The 20,976-nt window shown below is 40.4% G+C and overlaps 2 protein-coding genes across 3 annotated transcripts in view; both read left to right on the plus strand.

Annotated features, from left to right (window-relative positions):
• The first annotated feature begins 4,076 nt into the window (after positions 1 to 4,076).
• LOC306996000 (uncharacterized protein) lies at positions 4,077 to 8,525 on the plus strand. The gene is made up of 2 exons (XM_079608082.1): positions 4,077 to 5,209; positions 5,716 to 8,525. The coding sequence occupies exons 1-2, from the start codon at positions 4,504 to 4,506 to the stop codon at positions 6,711 to 6,713; spliced, it is 1,704 nt and encodes a 567-aa protein (XP_079464208.1). The 5' UTR covers positions 4,077 to 4,503; the 3' UTR covers positions 6,714 to 8,525.
• A 5,339-nt stretch (positions 8,526 to 13,864) lies between these two features.
• The window catches only part of ltbp3 (latent transforming growth factor beta binding protein 3), a 44,580-nt gene continuing 37,468 nt past the window's right edge, over positions 13,865 to 20,976 (plus strand). For both annotated transcript variants that reach the window (XM_079606216.1, XM_079606217.1), the window contains exon 1: positions 13,865 to 14,541. In XM_079606216.1, coding sequence (XP_079462342.1) covers positions 14,301 to 14,541 — 241 coding nt within the window. In that variant the 5' untranslated portion in view covers positions 13,865 to 14,300. The remainder of the gene's footprint in view (positions 14,542 to 20,976) is intronic.

Below are 20,976 nucleotides of genomic sequence, written 5' to 3' on the forward strand. Positions count from 1 at the left end.
CACTGCGTGGGATGATTGTATCCCTGGTCACAGTTAATTATGTAATTTGTCTACACCACTGTATTAGATTGTTTTTTTTATATACAAAATGCAGAATTGTGATCTTATTTATTTATAGAGTCAAGTGTTTTGTATGACTCTGTCCCCTATTGTTATTGTAATAAAAAAAGTGTAGTGCATCACTGTGTGTCTAGATTTCAAAGTATTTAAAATAATTATTTTATTTTTTGCTGTCCATGTCAGTGCAGTTACAGCTTCTGTTTAAAATCAGTTACTTAAAATGAGGGGGTGGTTTAGTACGTCCAGATTCTTCAGGGCAGAGAAAAAAGTTAGGAATTCCTGGGATTTTTCACATTTTTCATTTACCGCAGAAATTATATCAAACAGCAGCACCTATCCACTAACTCAAGTATGTGTTTTTAGAGTAAATCTACCATCAACTCAAGAGAGGCAGAAAAAAACATTTTAGAAACAAGAAACATTTCTCTTTAGACGAAACACTTCCGTCATTCTAGAAGAATAAACCGATTCAGTCAGCCCTTTTAATACTAATGCTTCTCGTTATCTGCCGTCTGTAATCCTCTGTATTTTAGAAAGCTGGAAAATAGCTATAATTTATGACAGAATTACCATAACAGGCAGAAATAAATAGTGTGTGACGTATTCAGTTCTCTGCCACTGGAAAGTTCCATTCTTTATTGTGGTGGGTGTGGTTTAAGGAAAACCACATACATCTCTTTATAGTTCAGCTTATTTTGCATAAACCCCATTCCCTGAACTAAATTCTTACTAGCCTGAACCAATTTGTCGAATAAATCACTCTTTCTGCAAAACCTTAAACAAGTTTAGGCAGTTAGACGCACTATTTGCAAATCTCATGCACTATTTTAGCAAAACTCTAAACACATTCTCACTAATTAAAACACATCGCACTGTGACTCATTTGTGTCGCAAAACACAACATGCAAAAGTTCAACACAACTAAAACACAGTAGTCATTGTTTTAGAGAGAGAGAGAGAGAGAGAGAGAGAGAGAGAGAGAGAGAGCTGTAACTACAGACAGATGTTCAACAGCAGAGCCTGATTTAACCAATGTTCAAAATTCCTAAAGATGAACCTGCCACTTCATTGTGACTTATGTGTCATTTTTCTCTAGTATCAGTCACAAATTGTAATACATCCTTCTAAGCTAAGCACAGCTGAGTCAGAAAGTGCTGGGCCAGACATAAGTCCAAAGAAAAGGATTACAGAGCGCTGAATGACGCACGTAGCATCTGATGCATACAGACCCTGCTTTGAAGTTCAAAACGGCCCCTGTAAATGCAAATCAGAACCAGAAGTATTCATTGGGAGCTTTGTAAAATGGGTTTCCATGGGTGTGTGCTCCATTCACAGATAGGCAATGCCAAGTATGTGCTGGTTGGTGTAAAGCTCACTGCCACTGAACTCCGGAATGATGAATCATGGTTTACCATCATACTCACACATGGATGAGTTTGGGGGAATGACAGTATGAAGCTACTTGACCAAATTTATATAACAAGTTAGTCAAGGAAAAAAAAAGGTCTGTGGCTGTTTTCCCTATAGTTCCACTGAAGGGATACAATGTGGAAACACTTGTCTATTTGTGTATGGCAAAACAACCTTGACATACACTTTGGACATATTTTTCATTTTTGTAAAACAGTTCATTTGTTATATTATATGAACATTATTATAATGTGTTGTAATCATACTGTATCATATTGCAATTCACCAAACCATATTGCTCTGGATCAGAGCTACTCAAAGCAGACTGCAGCAGCAGTTTATTTGTAGTTAATTATTGGTTGGTGTCCAGTGGTAAGTATAAAATGAAACTTAGACATTTTGTCATGTATTTGGCTGTTTAAACATGTGCTTAAATTGGAACATACACAAGACACTGTGGTATATGGTTTTTACAATCCAAATGTGATCGTTATTATTTCTGATTCTTGGTCATGTTACAAGCTCTCCCGCTCTAGGGTTGGGAAAGGATAACAGGATTCAATTTAATCAAAAAGGAGAAACGTAAACGTGGAGGATTCCCTTCAGTCCTCTGCCCCAGAAATGAGAGTCAAAATATTATATATATATTTTTTTTTTATATTTTATATACATATATATATATATATATATATATATATATATATATATATATATATATATATATATTATTTAAACAAAGAAAATAGAAGCAATCAATCTTAAGGAGAGGGTCTAGCCAAAACAACAAACAAAAGGGTTAACTATTGGAAGGAGTACTAAACAACCTGTAGGCTACAAGAAAAAAGAAAAGAAAAAAACAACACGCTTCCTTCCACTTCCTGACAAGCCAAAAACAGGGATAAATGTATTAAAAAATAAAAAGTGACCCAGCTTTCTATGACATAAAAAAGAGTTAATATACGACAGCTACAATAGCTTAGCTTTTAATACCAAAACAACGTTATGAAGAAGAAAAAAATCACTACCTGATAGCAAAAGGACTACAACGCTGTTTTGAAACCAGACCACACACAAGCCAAAAGGTGTGCAGATTAACTGCTATACAAAAAAAATCAACACCAGTTTTACACTCAATCGCAGGAACTCAAGTCTAGTGCAGGGGAGAAGTCAAGCAGTGTTAGCCCTGCAGCACACTCTTTACAAGCATCAGGTGTGTGGCTAATGAACTGCAATGCAAGCAGAGAGAGGGAGAGAGACAGAGCACATAACAAAAATAATACTCAACACAGAGAAAAATACATATTCAAAAACCTTATAAACATAATACGTCCTCGGGAGTCGGGACGTAACGGTAATAGTCATTGTCTATATACTGATATCTGCCAGCAGATGGCGCTGCAGCACAACCTGCCCTAGAACACATCAGATCACAATAGACCTTATTCCCATCAGCGCCATCTTTAGAATGAAAGTGAGGCTGTGAGGGATAGACATGCATCTCTTCATGGGCGCTGCTCTGAATAAGGTCTATAGCACAGTGAATCTCAACCAGAGGGACAGGGCCCAATGGGGGGCCTCAAGATGACTTATATAAAATAAGATAAAATTAGCATTCAAATAGAAAAAGTAGAACATGTCGCCTTTGAATATTGTTGTTGTGGACAATGGAGGACATTGAAGTCAAAAAGGTTGAAATCCACTGCAATAGCAGCACTGTTTTGTTGTAGGAAGTGTAAATGTTACACCAAAATTACAGAGAAATTAGATTTTTGATCACTCTGTGTAAGTAATATGCAGTATTGTGGAAGTTATATGAATCGGGTTACCTTTTCAAACAATTAAGAAACTGAATAGTTGATGTAACGCACACACAGTCATGTTTTTTCCTTCCACAGTCATGATTGTGTAGGCCTACATTACAAGATTTTATTGTACTCAGAAACTGCAATATCCAAAAGCTTAATCAAAAGAACTTTATTCTTGCAATTCCCTCTTTTGTATAGTCAACCCCACCTCAAGAGTGTTCCATAAAGCCGGCGTACAAAGAGAAATAACTAAGTTAAGTATGGCTTACACTCCCACAGACAGCTTAATTATGATTATTTGCACAATCTTTCATATGAACCAGACATTGCTGCATGAACTGACTTCAGTTGCCATTCACTAGACAGCCATTCTATTTAAAAGACTTCTGAAAAAATATGATGTCAGTGCATGAATTACATTTTAATGAAGATTATGTATTATGTTTAAATAATTGTGAGATTTATTAGTGGCCCCTGGAAGTTTGCTGAGGCCCCCAAAAAGGCCCCATGGTTGAGAACCACTTGAGTATCTGTCTGACAGTAGCCTATTTCTGTCAATATGTAAAGACTTCAAACTTAAAGGTTTTAATATGTTACGTCAAGACAACGTCAAAGTTTATCTTGACGAACTTGCCTTTCATACGTCATCGTATGTTGAACTTTTAAAAACATTAGTTTGCATCAGCAAACGGTTCTTGTGTAAACTAGATGTTTGTGTACGTACGGCATGATTCGCAAACATGAACAAACACTAATCAACCTATCGCTCTGGAAAAATCGTCATTTTCATGCGCTTTGTTTACGCGAGAGTGTGTCATTAAGCCGCGACCACATCTTTGACCAATCAAAAGTCAGGATGGACCTCCGCGCTTGTACAGTGGAATGAAGGCTCTGGCTCGTTGCTACAAAACGATTACCACATTAATGCAGATTAAAAATAGTATTGTCGTGAGCTTTCAGTGTGGTTATTTATCGAGCTTTCAACTAAACCCAGGCAGCGAAAGGCTCTATTTGCGAGAGGAATGTGTGGGCTAGTTTGCTAATGGCAATGCTATAGTAGCTCGTCAGGCTCGTCGTCTTTAGTTTCTAATTTCTGAGTGTTTAGAAATATTGTCGCAGCGAGACTACAAAGGATGAGCGTTTCATTTGATAAAGCATTAAAATATTACAACAATAACTGATAAAATAGGTTTCTTTTTCGTTTGGTTGTACAGCAGAAGAATTCGCAATGAACTCAAAGCGCAGCAACGGTGAAAACGGGGCGGGCAGAATCAACCCAGTGTCGATACCAACAGCATCAAACAGCTCATCAGCGAGCGCTTCTCATCGTAAACAAACTATAATCAACTCATCCCATAAGGGGGAGAAGGATGAGTGCATGCAAAACACGGTCCGGGACAAAAACTTCTCAATCTCCACACTCAGAACTCGCCTCGGACCGACCATCAGGTCCACTCTGTCCGCAGCAGTGGACACCCTTCTGGGCGAGATCGTGGCGGTGCTGTCCGAGACCCAGCGGGAGCTGCTGACCAAAGAGCAAGAGAACGAGAAGCTGAAGGTTCGGCTCGAAGTCTCGGAGAGAGAGCTCAAGACGTTACAGGAGTGTCTGTGTAGCGCTCAGAAATTAATAGACCAGCTTCAGGGCCCCTTTGGAAATCCATCCATGCCGGGACATCACGTCTACGCCACCTCTGGACCTTTAAACTCGAACCGCTTAACCCATCGGAGTGCGCCCGAGCCGGATCCGCGCTGCTTTACTGGAGCTGAACCCGAATTGAGTGGCGCTCTGGGTGATGCCATACACGGCTTTGACTCCAGAGAAGAGTTCAAGAGCTGCCACCTCTCCATTCAGGCGGATGGGACGGTGACGAACAGTTTTTATGACCCTATATCCGTCCATTCGTCTAACATCTGTTCAGACATGAACCGACCTGGTAAGACAACAATCATTTTTACACATGTAGGTACTGTTGCTCTTATGAATTGTTGCTGTGCCATCTGTCGATATTTAATTGTGCATACACATTTTCTATTTTTATATACATTTAAATGACCAAACAGTAATCATTTTTCATTTAATTTTTTTTCTAACATTAAGTCTAATCTTTAGCAAATCTCAAAATTACTAGATTATTTTGATAAAATATTATAACTAGTATTCTTTTAATATCGTCTATTTATTAGTTTTCAACCATAATCTAAAAAGTGTAATATTTGTGCATCCTTGATTCCCTATTTTAGAGAAAGAGATCAACAGATAAGGATGTTTACAAGTGATGGGCCTACTGGTTAATTGTTTGTGTGAAAATTAGGGAAATTTTAGATTTTAGAAAGAACAGCTTTTAGTTGACTCAGTTTAACAGTTTCATAATTAGTAGTTTATGAGATTATGTTCTGTTCGCTTTCCTACCAGTGTGTAAATGTGTGATCTGTGTTACAGGTGAGATGGTGGATGACAGCAGAAGACTCTCGCACACCAGACCCCCCAACCCTCCCTCACACACTAGCTTCTCTATTAAAGAGGAGCAGGTTCCTGCCTCTGGACAGGTGTGTGTGCGGGGAAGAGAGGCGCCCACAGAAGCCGAGCATTCAGCTCAGAACGTGTGTGATCTGGCATACGTCCACGTGGTCGAAGAGGAAGGAGGCTCCCGTTCACACCATCACCCCTCCAAAACCACACCACCGCCCCCCTCCAGGCCTCACAATGGACCCTCCTCCAGTAGTTCGCCTACGCAGGGGACCTCCGGACTTAGATCGGCCCAGAGAGATGCTCCTGGTTTGGGTATGACTCCCAGGAGGAGCCCAGGGGTGGACAGCTCCTCGCCAGAAGAGCCTATGCGGCGCTCCATCTCGGAGTTGATGGGGGAGGCACCTGGAGAGCGTCCTCACTTGTGTTTGGAGTGCGGCAAGACCTTCCGTCTGATCTCTAGCCTGAAAAAGCACCTGAGGATCCATACAGGAGAGAAACCGTACCCGTGCACCGTGTGCGGCCGCCGTTTCCGTGAGTCCGGGGCTCTTAAAACTCACCTCCGCATCCACACGGGTGAGAAACCGTATTCCTGCTCCGATTGCGGAACGCAGTTTCGCCATCTCGACGGCCTGCGGAAGCACCGCCGCACACACACTGGTGAAAAACCGTATGTGTGCAGCGTCTGTGGGAAACGCCTCAGTCGCCTGCAGCACCTGAAGCACCACCAGCGCATACACACAGGAGAACGGCCGTGTTGCTGCCCACTCTGCCATCGAGGCTTCAAAGATCCGGCCAGTCTGAGGAAACACCTCCGTGCCCATCAGGGGGAGCCAGGAGCGGATGAAGCAATAGGCATGGCCGGTTTGGGAGAGGGGGACGGGGGATCCATGGATGATGAGGATATGAGATTCGGGATGTGGGCGGAAGAAGAAGGAAACGAAGGCGAGCCTGTGGTGGATTGTGTGTAGTCAAGCAAACAGAGAAGCAAAATAATTAACATTTTGGTCTTATAGTGAATTTAACCTATAGTGACTTAAAATGTTGTTTCTTTTTTTTTTTTACCAAAATGTGATGTTAACTCTACGATTGATGTTACATCTTGTCCTGGATTAAAAAAACACTGTCAGTGGCAACATTAAAAACAAGCTCATTATTTGACAATAACGTTATGTAACTCTAACTTGATGACTTTTCCTAAATATTCCCATATTATATCCGATGATTTCACATCATATAGACCAGGACAAAACCACTGCAGGTCTTGCAGGCTTTTCTTTCTAATATGTGTTTTAGTGTTGGAGCTGTTGATGCTCCCGTGGGACTAACAGGGTATTGTATGATCTGTTACTCATAATTATGGGTGTTGTCATTGGTGTAATAATAATTTGAATGCCCTCTTCAGATAAAGAGCTATTGCGTAGGTGTTCTAAGATGAACGCATTAAAGCCTTAACTGTGGTTGTATTGCACAGGCTCACACTCAGATGTGCATCAAAAGCTGAAGTATTGGTTGAAGGTAACTTTTTTTCCTTTTTATCGTTGAGTGTTTGCAGGCTGCAGAATATTCATTCAGTTTACCTTGGAAGTTTGTTTGGTTTATTGGTAGATTTAAGAGCCAAGTTTGGAGGATGTTGTGAAGAGTTTATCACATGGTGCTGATCCAAAAAATCAGAAATGTGACTGCCTGGGTTAATTCAACGGAGTTCAGCTGACTCATCTTTAAAAATGTATTGTGCAGATCCACAGCTAACACGGAAATCAAGGAAACTTTAAAAGTGGTGCCCTCTAATGGATGTAAGAGGGAAAGACTGTTACTGCCAAATATTTTGGTTGGTTCTCGCCAAAAAAAGAAAGAAATTCTCCTCCAAAAACGGAGACGCTGTTTCTGTCATGGACATGGCATCAATCTGTGTGGTTTTGTGAATACATTTTTATTTCACCAATTTTTGTTTGTTTTTATATCTACATTTTTTTTTTTTATTCATTTAACGTGTATATTCTGTACATAGAACTGAAATAGGTTTAGTCTTTAAAATTTCATGCCAGAAACTGGAGCTTTAAAAGATCCATGACAAGTGTTTTAATAACTTTAGACTATTTAAACTTTTCACTTTGTTATAATATTGCATTTATTCCTGACTGTGCCCAGATGTGATGTTGAATTTAGAGCTGTTGTTGCAGGTGTTTGAAGATTGTGGTCCATCTGTAGTTGGTTCAACAAGTTCAACAAAAATTATTGCAGTTAACACCCAAAAAAATTGTCTGCGTAAAAACATTCAATGGCCTCATGCTTAGTAAATATGCAGAACCGAATGTTTGAAATAATGTAAAGATCAAACATTCAGATTTTTGTTTGTTTGTTTTGGTAGCATGAAACCAGTATTTCGGGCTGCAACACTTTATATGTAATACAAATTGAGAGACAACAACATTTTTAACCAAATGGAGGGGAAGATTCATAGTTGTTCGTAATGTTTAAGTTTCAGTATGGTATGATCAATGTAAACTTTCATCCTCCAGCATTAAACTTCATTGTAAGATATCTAAAAACGGGCCAGTTTTGAAAACATTAACATCTTCTGAGAATTTCTTTGCTATAACAAAACATCTCTACTTGCATATCCGTCAGTATTTATTTTCAGTCATTATACTCTTTTATATAAAAAAGGGCACAGTCATCAGCTCCCTAATATCTATAACCTTCAAATTCACTCATATTCAGAATGATGTACCAACAGTATTATAATCATTGACCATTAAAACTTTCAAACCAAATGTATTAATTATTGAATCTGAATTTAAAATGTTCATGCAAGATTTTTCTGGCTTAGGTGTGGACTGAATTTATCAATGTATATAATATATATATATATATATATATATATAAACACATGCAGGACTCATGAACTTGGTCAAATGAATCAACAGTGTTGGGCTATTCGTGAGGGAGTTCAGGACTAAGATGAAATTAGACATCTTTTCCTCTCTCTGTCTGTATTATATAGTCTTTGTATATAGTTGTGTGGGTAGTCTTTCTTTTCTGTGTTGACTGCTTATACACTGGGATGAGACGTCTTACTCACAGGATACAACATAAAATAAACATGTATTTTGACTTTGACCAAATTCATTGGAAAAATTCATGGATTTTCACTCTTGGAAAAATGAAAACATCTATAATTTTCAACAGGGCAACATCAGTTATCATCAATGCATTTGTTAGGGTTAAATTGTTTGTATAAGGATCAATAATGGAAGTTATCCTGTATTCATGTTTAGATTTATTCCAGCAATAGTCATGTGTATTTATAAACATTATCGTTCAAAAGTAGGTACAGTATCAGTAAGATTTTTTATGTTTTTGAAAGAAGTCTCACACTCACTAATGTTGTATTTTATTTGATCAAAACATACAGTAAAAGTAGTAATATTATTATTATTTAAATCATTTTTCCATTTTAATGAGATTAAAATATAAAATGAGATTATGAGATTAATATCTTTATGTTTAATATCTAATATCTTTGAATTTACAGCATCAGTACTCTAGTCTTTAGAGTCAGATGATCCTTCAAAAATCATTCTAATATGCTGATTTGCTGCTTAAGAAACATTTCTTATCAATATTGAAAACAGTTGTGCTGCCTAATGTTTGTGGGAACCATTATACATTTTTAGAATTCTTTGATGAATAGAAAGTGCAGAAGAACAGCGTTTATTTGAAAGAGATAACTTGTAATGTTATTGTCACATTTTGGTAAAAAAACATTACTGATTTAAAATAGTCTAGAAAGTATTTAAAATAGTCTAGAATTGTACATTTTACAGAATCTGCTTTAACTATCTGTTTAGTTCCCCATCTAGCAGTTCCCCAGTAGTCAATTCAACCCCCAAAGACTTTCATTGTAGTGCCACTGTGCTCTTTTGCCCCAGACGATGAGACATCGGTCAGCCAAAGTCTGACCCATATTTAGTTGATGTTTGGTCAGAGCTCTCCTCCCTTCTTGATTCTGAAGTGACTCATGTATCCGTTCAGGCATGATTATAGTCTCTGTGACGTGAGTCAAGACCACTCTGCTCTTTGAGCCCACACCCTGCCTCCAGACCACATTGTCCCTGCTCTCCATGCTGCGGTAAGCAGGTTTTAATGTCACATTGAGGGTAACGTTTGTTGGCTTGAACACTCATCCCAGTGCTCTGTGTCATCAGACAGTGTAATACTGACAGTATTATTCTGATGCGCAGAATATTTGTTTTCATTTACAGAACTGGTCATATATGTGGTGTTGAGGTTGCCTTTGGTTGCTATTTAAAGGGGACCTATTCTGCAAAATTCACTTACATGGTGTTTGAACATAAATGTGTGTCAGCAGTGTGTACAAAACCACCCTGTAATGGTAAAAATATGTCACAGTATGTATTGTGTCATATTGCACAGTCCCCGCCCACGACTGTTGACGGACTCTGTCGTATTAGCATAGACCTCACCCAGTCCGCCATATTTATCTCCTCGCCAGAGCATTTAAAAGCAGCATTCAAGTAAGAAATGTCATCTGGTTAAAACTATAAGTTATTCAATCAAAAGCAGTGAGGGATTTTCTGTTTTTATTTTGTTGTTTGATTCATATTATACTACTGGACTGTTGAATGCTTGATTCTGATTGGTTGACGAACGTTCTAAGGTGTGCAATTATTTTCAGGGAAAGGCCCGGCTAAAGTAGTTCCAGGCAGGTTTTGACCACATTTCAGTTCCATATCACTTAGCCAAATGATTTCAGTTATTTCAAAGGTCTTAAGAGTCTACAAAACCAAAACCCACAACGACACCGACAACACACTCGCGTGTTGTAAGCATATTCTGTAAAGGTTGTAAGCGCTGCTCTGACGATTTTATCAGTAAAATAGATTTGCGAAAGCTACATGACATTTCTCACTAGCGAGCGTAGATTCGCTATTAGTAGATGCTGGTGCCGAACACTGTTGAGAGACGCACAGATTGAGGTAAATAGCGCACAGACACACAATTAATCTCTCACTCATCTCTTGGGATGAGATGCGTAAAGAAATTAGTCCTGCACACAAAAGCTTTTTAAGGACAAAAAACAATTTTCTGAGGTATGGTAACTAGTATAAGCCGAATAATCAATGATTCCTTACATATAGCAGTAGGTACTGAATAATTATGCTGCGTTCACTTTAATTCACAGATATAATATAGCCTACCCATGCAATTTCTTTACTTGCTGTGTATGTTCACAGACATAACTGACTGTGTTTATGTGAACTTTGTGTTTTTTGACATATCCTTGTTGTGTGTATTTGACAGTTTAAACGCAATAACACGTGAAAGAGAAGTTCAATACTTACACTACGCTCTGTCTGACATCCAGCTTTCACATGCTTCGGATGTGTGTGCTCAGAAAACCATACATCAGAAGTTTAGACTGATATGGCTTTAAAACGCATGCAGATAATAAACTTTCATAATGAACTGCAATGCCACATGAGCGTGACCACGATAGAGATGATAATCAAAACCAAACAGATGTTTTGTTAATTTATACAGGCTCCACCCTCTTCTGGAAAGCATGGTGGGGAGCAGCAGCTCATTTGCATTTAAAGATACATGCACGAAACAGCATGTTTTTCCTTGCACTCAAAAATGGGCATTTACAACATGGTATATTAAATGATCTGTGGGGTGTTTTGAGCTGAAACTTCACAGACACATTCTAGGGACACCTGAGACTTATATTACATCTTGTAAAAAGGGGAATAATAGGTCCCCTTTCAGTTATCTTAAAAGCTGCTTGGGAAAAAGTCACCTGATGAGGGCCTAATATTGAATTCTGTTGATTTAGAATTAATTTAATATATTGTTAATAGTGAATATATGTGCATCTTTTTCTTCTCCAAACTAAATTAGTTTTTGTATGTAAAGGCACAAAGCAAACATTTAACCATGTTAACTACAGTGAAACTAAAGTGAAGTGAACAAAAGTGAACGTTTCAGACCTCTTTGTGATCATACTGTTGCTTTTTAGATCTAGTCCATTTCAATTGTTGTAGCTCCAATATTTGATCCCATTCACTTACATTGTGTGCCTATTGTAACCAAGATTTTTATTTTTAAAGAATTGTATTTATTTATTAATATTATTTCGTAAAACAACATGGCTACAATGCTGTTGAACTTATTTGAACATGGAATATATAATATAAAAAAACATCTTTTGTACAAAAAATATAAATTTGTTGCAATACGTATTGCGTATCTTGTATATCACACATTCACATGTATAAATCACGTTTGTTTGGAATTTTATTTGAATAATCAGCATAGAAATATTCTAGAAAAATATCATAGAAAAATACTTTGCTGAAAATACATAAACAATATGCCTGCACAATGTCACTGATTGCATAGTATACTTTTAAAATGTTATAAATTATTATATTATAATGATTATTTAATTGATTATCTATTGATTTAATATTGTTTAGCTTTTTCAATTTTTAAAATAGTAGTACTGTCAGTGTTTGTATTCATTCGGAATATTCAAAAATGTCCTAGAGCAATTTGCGTTCACAATATGTTTTAGTGAACTGTACTCAGACCCAAGATGGTCTCGGTTTGGTTTACTTTAAAAGGGTCTGAGATCTTTGGAGTGTTCACATATGGGCCAAAAATCCAGCAAACCATGCCCAGACCCCTGAAAAAGTGTGAAAACACCCTAAGAAATTAAATTAAATAACAGTATAATATTTATAGACTTTATGAGTGTTGCTTTTGATTGCTTGTTGCTTGAGTGTTTGCTTTTTCCATTTTTCTGGTCATGCGATAGCTCTCTGTGTGCATGTGTTTTTTAGCATAAAAATTCCTATGTGTGTTTGAGCAACTGCGCATGTCTGTTGTGGGTTTTGGTGCTGCATGCCTCTCTGTAGCCAAAAATGTATGATCTGCCTGTGAACTCTCTCCATGTATGTGTGTGAGAGAGTGAGGAGCTCTCATGCAGTCATTTCCTCAGTGACTGAAAGCAAACATTCTCACTTTTCTTAAAGGAAGTGACTCAACTCACTTTCTCTATAACTTCACCTCTCCATCATTCTACTTTACTCCATCTTACTTTCTTTAATTGTCCCTCTCTCCCTTTTTGTTTATCACATGTCCTCTATAAAATCACATTATCTGCAATTTTCTTTTTTGGGAGTCAAATTTCAAAACTATTATATTGTTATCTTTAGTATTTATTTGGCCACATGAACACATTTATGTGAATAATCTCTTTCTTCTTTTGCTTTTTTTTTTTTTTTTTTACTGTGTGCAGCTCATCGGGCGACCATCGAGATCATGAATGAAATGGTGATGTATCATCAGCTCGATTCAGCTGCCATTACACCAACATAATTTCTAATTTAGGAAACAAAATGCTTTATTTTTGCTCCTTTATAAAATAAATACATGGCAATCAGTTTGTGCTGCATAACTACTGTAAAATCATAGGATATTTATGAAAACATGATTTTTGTTAGGGTTTTTTGTCATTTTTTTATACAATTGGTGTCAAATATATAGCACCAAATGTATTTTCACAATTTTTGTTATAGTAACAATCACTGTAGCCTACTGATACTGTCACACATAAACAATTGAATGGTGGGGTATTTTTTACAAGGGTCTTCACATGCTAAAACAATCCCAATTAATACATGCTTACATAATACTTCAAAAATACCACTATGTAATTTGGGTCTTGCCAGGTAAGATTTGGAAATCGCCTGGTAAATTGCGTTCCTGCTCCCCTCAGGTAGTAAACACTAGAAACAAGTCTGGCACATAGTACTGTTTGACCCAGGGCACCGCATCTGTCCTTGCCACTATCGTTTTTTTGTGTTTACTGACCGGAACCGCAGCGGAGGATCGCGCGCAACACCTTCATCTAGCACTTGAAGAGTGCGAAATAAGGGAAAAAGAAGGTGACGACGAAGAAAAGCACCAACAACAAAACCACTTTTGAGTCCCGCTCTTGTACTGCTCTGGCCCTGCGCCAGCTCGACTGCCCGTGGATTGGCTCTTGCTTTGCCTCTCCTCCTCCTTAACTTTCCCAAAGTGCGATACGCACACACACACGACATCCACGCAGCGACTGAAAGTAAGGAGGACCTGGCTTTAAGGAATGAGGAGTTTTTCCACCTTATTCCACTACCAGGCTGTCATTTAAAACATGTAAGACTTTTTAAAAAGCTTAAAAAAATGTCCCAAATGCACTCGTTGCGGATAATCTGTATTTTTATCCAACGAACCGGATGTAATTTTTCAATTTTTTTACTTTAAACGGGACAGGAAGGCATCAGGAAAACTTTCTGCTCGAGAACTTTCACAGCCAGCGCTGCCTGGGAAAAGAGCGCGTGCTTGCGTAGATTTTCCAAACTGGGCTCCAGCAAAACGTCTTCTGCGGCCGTGCCCGGAGGGACTGCCTGGTCCGCTCAGGGTTTACGTGGATATTCTGTTTGTGGTGGCGTGAATGCCCTGTGTTGGCATTGAGGGATGCCAGCATGCCCTCGCTGATTCTCTACCATCTGCTCCTCATCTGGCTCGCGCTCCAGCGGCTGGCTCTATGCGCCGAGCGCGCGTCCACTCGCGAGCGCTTCAAAGTGGTAATCGCGCCACTCATCTGCAAAAGGACATGCCTGAAGGGTCAGTGTCAGGACACCTGCGAACAGGGCAACAACACGACGCTTATCGGTGAAAACGGACAGTCGGCGGACACACTGACCGGGCCTGGCTTCAGAGTCGGTAAGACAATTCAAACACGTTTTTTAAAAACGGTTATTATTCGGTTCAATTTGATGACAGGAATGCTCACGAGCTCTTATTAAAGTTTTCCACACTTGAATACTTCAGAAGAAAAAAGACAGGGCCTTAAATTAAAGGTTTTGGCCTAGTTCACCAAAAATAAACAGTTCAGCTTAAATTAGGCTACTTAAAATTATTTATTCATCTTCATGCTGTTCCAAACTTGTATTTATTCAGTATAACACAAAAGGAGACTTTAGACAGTTTTTTGGTGACAGTCTCCACTCTCCATTTACTTTCATTGCATTTTTTTCTCTCTATACAATGAAAGTGAATAGTGACAAAGGCTGTCATTCTGCCTAACGTCTCTTTTTGTGTTCCACTGAAGAAATTAATACAGGTTTGGAATGACACGTGTGAATAATAACAGAATTTATATTTTTGAGTGAAATATCCCTTTAACTAACAAACTTAATGGTCGAATATCTGTCACCAGCGCATGAGTGATGTGAGCGCATGTGAGTGGAAATGCAATAATAACCCCCTCTCTTTTTCTCCCTGTATTTTTCTCTCGCTCTTCTTAATGGTTTCTGCATATTGTCTGGTTGGCAGGGTAGCTCTCGCTCTGAGCTGTATCAGATTGGATGTGGTAAGGCATGGTGCCATAAAGTCTACGCAGCAAGATCTGCACGGCATACACACACACGCATTTTCTCACACGAAGTTTCTTAAACATACACATACTGTACATTTACATTCTCTTTGTCCACGTAAACACACTTGCAATCGACACACCACTAAAATATTTTGTGTGTGTTTAGTGAAAGCCCTAGTCCTCAAGGTCTGGTGTACCAGTTTGTTATTTCAAGTAAAGAATGCCAAAAGCTGATATACTTAGATTGTGTATCTTTAAGTGTGTGTGGGTATGTTTAGCTTGACATGTTTGTCTGGGTTTTGCATCAGTATTGTGATGAAATGGATTGTTATTTTAGTACTCTCATCAGGTTCATTAGTGCGTGTTGTCTTTCTTTCTCTCCCTCTTGCTCTCTGGTGCGCTCCAATTTTGTCTGCTGGATGCCCATGTGCTTTTGAATGAGTCGAGTCCAAAAATAAATAAATGGGGTAAAAATAAAGGCGGAAGCTGAGTCACTGCTGAGTGAAAGCTACATTTATGGAAGTCCAAAGAAGTCCATGCACATCAAGCTCAAATACTTTTACTTAGAGCATCTGTGGTTTGTGGTGTATGAGAGTGTAAGGATGTGGGATGACTTGCTTTCTAAATAGCAAACATCATATCTGCCACATATTCTCTTACTCATAAATATTTTGTTAGAATCTGGTTCTAAAACAATCACAGCTTTATAATTAGAGTTAGACAAATCTTTATTATTAATATATTTTTTTTTTTTACAGATATTCATACCTTTCAATTTTATCATTTATTTGTTAATTACAATTTGGTCTACAAACAAATTACACAATGTGTAAAAGAAAAACACAGGTAGCTTATTTGTTGTATTGTTTGGATCATTTTTCAATTATTTTAGCTTAACAATTAGACAGCTCAAAACAAAGATGAAAATAAATGTCTGAACTCTACAAAAATGTATAATGGCTTAAATAACAATAATAATACTAATAAGTAACTAATAGGTTATTATTGGACACTGGGCTACCATTCAAAAGTTTGGGGTCGGTAAGATTTTTTCATGCTTTTTCAAAGTTTCTTATGCTGCTCACCAAAGCTGCATTTATTTCATAGAAATCTTTTGTAACTAGTGCTTGTTATTGTTCCTATGTTTCCTTTCAGTTCAGTTCTCATTTCTATAATTATACCACCATAAACGTGACAGACCCACAACAACAAGTATTTTATGGACTGCTTTTCACAGAACGGCCGGTCTCTAGAGGATTATGTGGAGGAGTACCTGGAACACTTTCACAAGGCACACTGGGACAATAAAACTTTGAAACAGCGGTTCTGGAGTATGATGGACGATATCCTCTACCAAACGCTGATGTTGGAGGAGGTCTTTCATCGATCATGCCTTATGGATGTGCGGATTGTTGAGGACAACGACACCATTGACTCCCCAGGACAATCAACACCTTCAGCAGCTATCTCACTGCCCACTCCAGAGAAAACACTTCGTCCCAGCCCGGACTGTCCCAGAAACACAGAGAGATCTCCCACAAAGGACCCAAAGATGACTTCCATGCCCGCCATGGAGTCAGAGCCTGAACCAGTGCCCACCGCGGACCACAAGCTTGAGTTCTCTCCATTCCCGGAGATAGATCCGGTCACCGTGTCTGTCCGAAGACTGGAGTCGATTGCCAGGTCCATCATGGAGTTAGCGCCAGGTAGACAGTTCACCATAGAGCCAGTAGAGGAGGGCTGGCTCATCAATATCACAGCAGAGCCAACTGCCATGCATGTCCTTGCCCCTAAGCACACTCCTCCTCATTCTGCTGAAACACTACATAATGGACGACCTGGTCCCAATGTTCTTCCCACCCTATGGTCACCATCATCACTGGTACGCCAAATTCTCAAGACTCACCAGCCTCGCTGATGTCTCATAGCTCCTTGGCTCTGCCCGTACCGCTGACTTCCACCAGCTCATCCGCTCCGTCTCGGACCCACTCACCACCAGCGCGAAGTGGGGAAACTGACTCCTTGGCTTAATCTAGGGCCTCCAAGCCTGTTGCTCCATCTCAGCCTGTTGCCCGTCGGCTCTGCCTTTGCTGTGCGCTACCTCAGCTCCGCCATGGTCCGCAATCACTCAGGCTCCCTCGGCTCCACCTTGGTCCATCGTTACCCTGGTTTCGCTGTGGACTTCCTCCCCTTCTGCTCCTCTGGGCTCCCTCGTCCCACGGCTCCACCTTGGTCCATCATTACCCTGGTTTCGCTGTGGACTTCCTCCCCTTCAGCTCCTCTGGGCTCCCTCGTCCCACGGCTCCACCTTGGTCCATCGTTATCCTGGTTTCGCTGTGGACTTTCACCCCTTCAGCTCCTCTGGGCTCCTCCTTCCCTCCGGTTCCACCTTAGTCCCGTCTTCGCCTCGTCCACTCAAACTTGTGACATTGCCTAAGACTTCTTGGTCTCCAAAGACTTCCAAGACTCCGCTCAAGAGGTCCAACAGGAATCCAGGTCTTCCTCATCCTCCTCCAAAGCCCCCCCCCCCTCCACCATTGTACTGTCCATTATACCCCTCCTCGACCCAGGAGCACGGAAGCGCGCCCTCCGTCCCATCTGCTGTTCAATCACTCCAGCACCATCCCCTCGGGTAGCCATCGGTGGTCTCCGCTCCTTTGCTGCCCGACGTCATCAGCACTGCGATGGCTATCTGACAGCGTGTCCTTCCTTCCTCCCAGGTTTCGGCACCAGTGTAAGACAGTTTGTTGTTGTGGGAAGGAGGAGGCGGGAACCGGCAAACGTTGAAAGACTTTAATAAACATGAAATAAATAAACGAAAAATTAAAGTAAAGACGGCAGCCCCTCACGAACAACTGCCGCCACACATAATAAATAACACATCAAATTAAACAGTCCAGGCCTGGTCCTCTCTTCCCCATCACGATCGTCGCTCCTTTTTATGCTTCCGCTCCTTCGTGAGAGATACAAGACCAGTGCGTCGCGGAGGTGTCGCTCATCATCAATCACGCCACCGGCCTCGTGCCGTTCTCTCACGGCCCTCGTCCCGCTCGCCAGTTATGTTTCATTGTGTTTGTGTTCATGTTCCTATGTTTCCTTTCAGTTCAGTTCTTGTTTATATAGTTACTAAGTTCTCTTTTGTCACCTAGGTTACTAATTAATTCCACATGTATCTAGTTAAAGTTCTCTGTGTATAATTACTCCATTTTTCTACAACTTCTGGTTCTAAGGGTCCATTAGGGAAAAATACTCTCATCAGAAGGTCTTTTTGTTACATTTATGTTTAGTTCTGTCATTCATTTAGTTTTAGTTTGGTTTTCCCTTTGCCCATTTGCCTTTGTTTCCATGGCTCTACACCTGTTCTGGTTTCCATTGATTGCTGCCATGTGTATTTTAGCCTTTAGTTTATTCTGTTCTATGTTGTGCCACGTTTGTGAATTTGTTATTGCTATATGTATTTCCTAGAGTTTTCTCTTTTGAAAAAAAAAAAAAAAGTATTTTTGATACATCTTTGTTTGTGCGTGTCTAACGCGTTACAGAATACCGAACCTAGATTTGATTTGTTGCTGCGTTTTTTCCCCTTTTTATGGACTTGCCGGCTGTCCAACTGCTCTGCCTAGTGCAGAATGAGCAAAATCTAGAGGACCACAGCAAAGACTTCTTAGATCTGGCATGCCTCACACTCTATCCAGATCGCTCTCTTTGTGTGCGTTTTACTTTACCAGCCTCAATGAGTGATCCAAGGCACTCCTGCCCAGTGTTGGTCCTCGGGGAGATTTTGGCACTTATATGAAGTGGGTGCTGGTGAGTAACGGATCTTCGTTCAGCCCCTCAGAGGAGGACCCAGAGCCCAGCCAGCCACCTCCCACACACTGCATGGAGTGTATGCCAGAGCCCGCTGCAGACACAGAGCTCGAAACTGCCGCGAAGTCAGCGCCAGATGGAACAAAGACTGAGCCAATCATCGACCTGGAGCCCGAGCCCAATGGATTGTCTGACCAGGTTTGCAAGCCGGCTACACAATCAGTCACTTTGGGTGTCCTCTTGGAGTTTGAGGGCATGGGTGAGCTATAGCTGGCTTCTGTAATATTGCCCTGTATCTCCCGTCCTCACTGGTCCCGCCAAGCTCCAATTCTCCTGTGTTTCTTCTGGTCCCACCCAGCTCCTGTGTCTCCAAGGATCCCACCTATCATCCCTCTACCACCTCCTCTGCCCATAACAGCCAGTTCCCCAGTTCCGCTGGTTCCCTTCAGTATTTTGGCTCCTCTTCTGACTCCTCTCTGCTGTGTGGATCCAGCTCGGGACTTCTGGTCTCCATCTCCGCCTTGTCAAGTCCCCTTGCTTCACCTCCAGCTGCTGAGCCTGTCACTCCAGCTCGGCTCTTCAACTTGTCGGCTCCACCTTGTCTCCCCCCTCTCTTGGCTCCACCTGGGACCATCGTCCCTACGGCTCCACTAGGCTCCCACGTCCCTCCGGCTTCACCTTGGTCAGACGTCACTCTGCCTGCGCCACGGACTTCTGGGCCTCCAGCTGCGATTCGTCCCTCCACCCCTTCAGCTCTGTTGGGCTCCGCCTTGGTCCTCATTCCCACCGGCTCCTACAGTTATGTTTACTTATGTCAGTTCATTGAGTTTTAGTATGGTTTTCCCTGTGCATATTTACCTGAGCTCTAGTTCAATGCTTGTTTCCACGGTTGTTTGCTTGATTGCTACCTTGTGTTTTTAAGCCTTTAGTTCAGTCTTTTCCATGTTCAGTATTGATTATGTGAATGTGTTATTGCTATATCTATCTCCTAGTGTTTTCTCTTTGTTTAATAAATTAGTATTTTTGATTCATCTTTGTTCATGCGTCTAACACGTTATACTTTCCTTGTCCAGAGTCCATAGTTCATGCTGTTCAGTGGAAATAAGCACTGCAGCTATGCTCAAACTGTATTAAAGCTATAATCATCATCATTACGATAAACCTATATTCTAAAGCCAACAATGAATTTGCCATTTTACTTAAAGCCTGACTCAGTTGTCAAGATGATACATATTAAATTTTTCTCTGACTTAGTCTTGTGGTTTCAGTCATGGAATGCATCAGACAGCCTGGAAGATCAGGCACCTAAAGAAATACTCACATGTGGACCCATTTTATTTGACAAAGAGTCTCAACTCTCTTAAAAAAAAAAAAAATTAGATTATATACTGACATTCAGTTTGATTAGCAGTTTGTTAAGTACAGAGAAAGCAGCCTCTCTTTCTCTTTTTGTGTCCCTCTGTCTGTCAATGCCAGCATCTGGGTTCTGTGGTGAGAGGTCTGTAAACCCCAAACCATCCTCCACTTCTGCAAAGTGCCACAGAGTGCCCATAATGATGCCATCATGCAACAGCAGCACTACCCCATGCCTATTTCAGTCCTCATTCACACACACACACACACACACACACACACGCACGCACACACACACACACACTCTGCCTCTCTTTCACATGCAAACGCCACATATTTTCTCGTATTTTGGTGACTTCTGTTCATTTCTTTATTTAACTGGGTTCTACTTACACCACAGTCTGTGATCCCTCTTTATTCGACTACTGTGGTGTGCAATGCTCAGTGTATGCTGTGATTTAGTGCGCTCACAATAGTAAGAGCCAGATTTATTACATAACTAGATACATGAAGTCTTTGGGGCTAATCAGGCTTTATTCCTTCACTATGCATGGAAAATCCTTGCAGCAAGCCACAAAGGAGCAGTTTCAGAGTGAAAAATGTTTCAGAAATCTAGTCGAACA

Source organism: Phoxinus phoxinus (genome assembly GCF_949152265.1).
Source record: "Phoxinus phoxinus genome assembly, chromosome: 3".
Classification (NCBI taxonomy): Eukaryota; Metazoa; Chordata; class Actinopteri; order Cypriniformes; family Leuciscidae; genus Phoxinus; species Phoxinus phoxinus.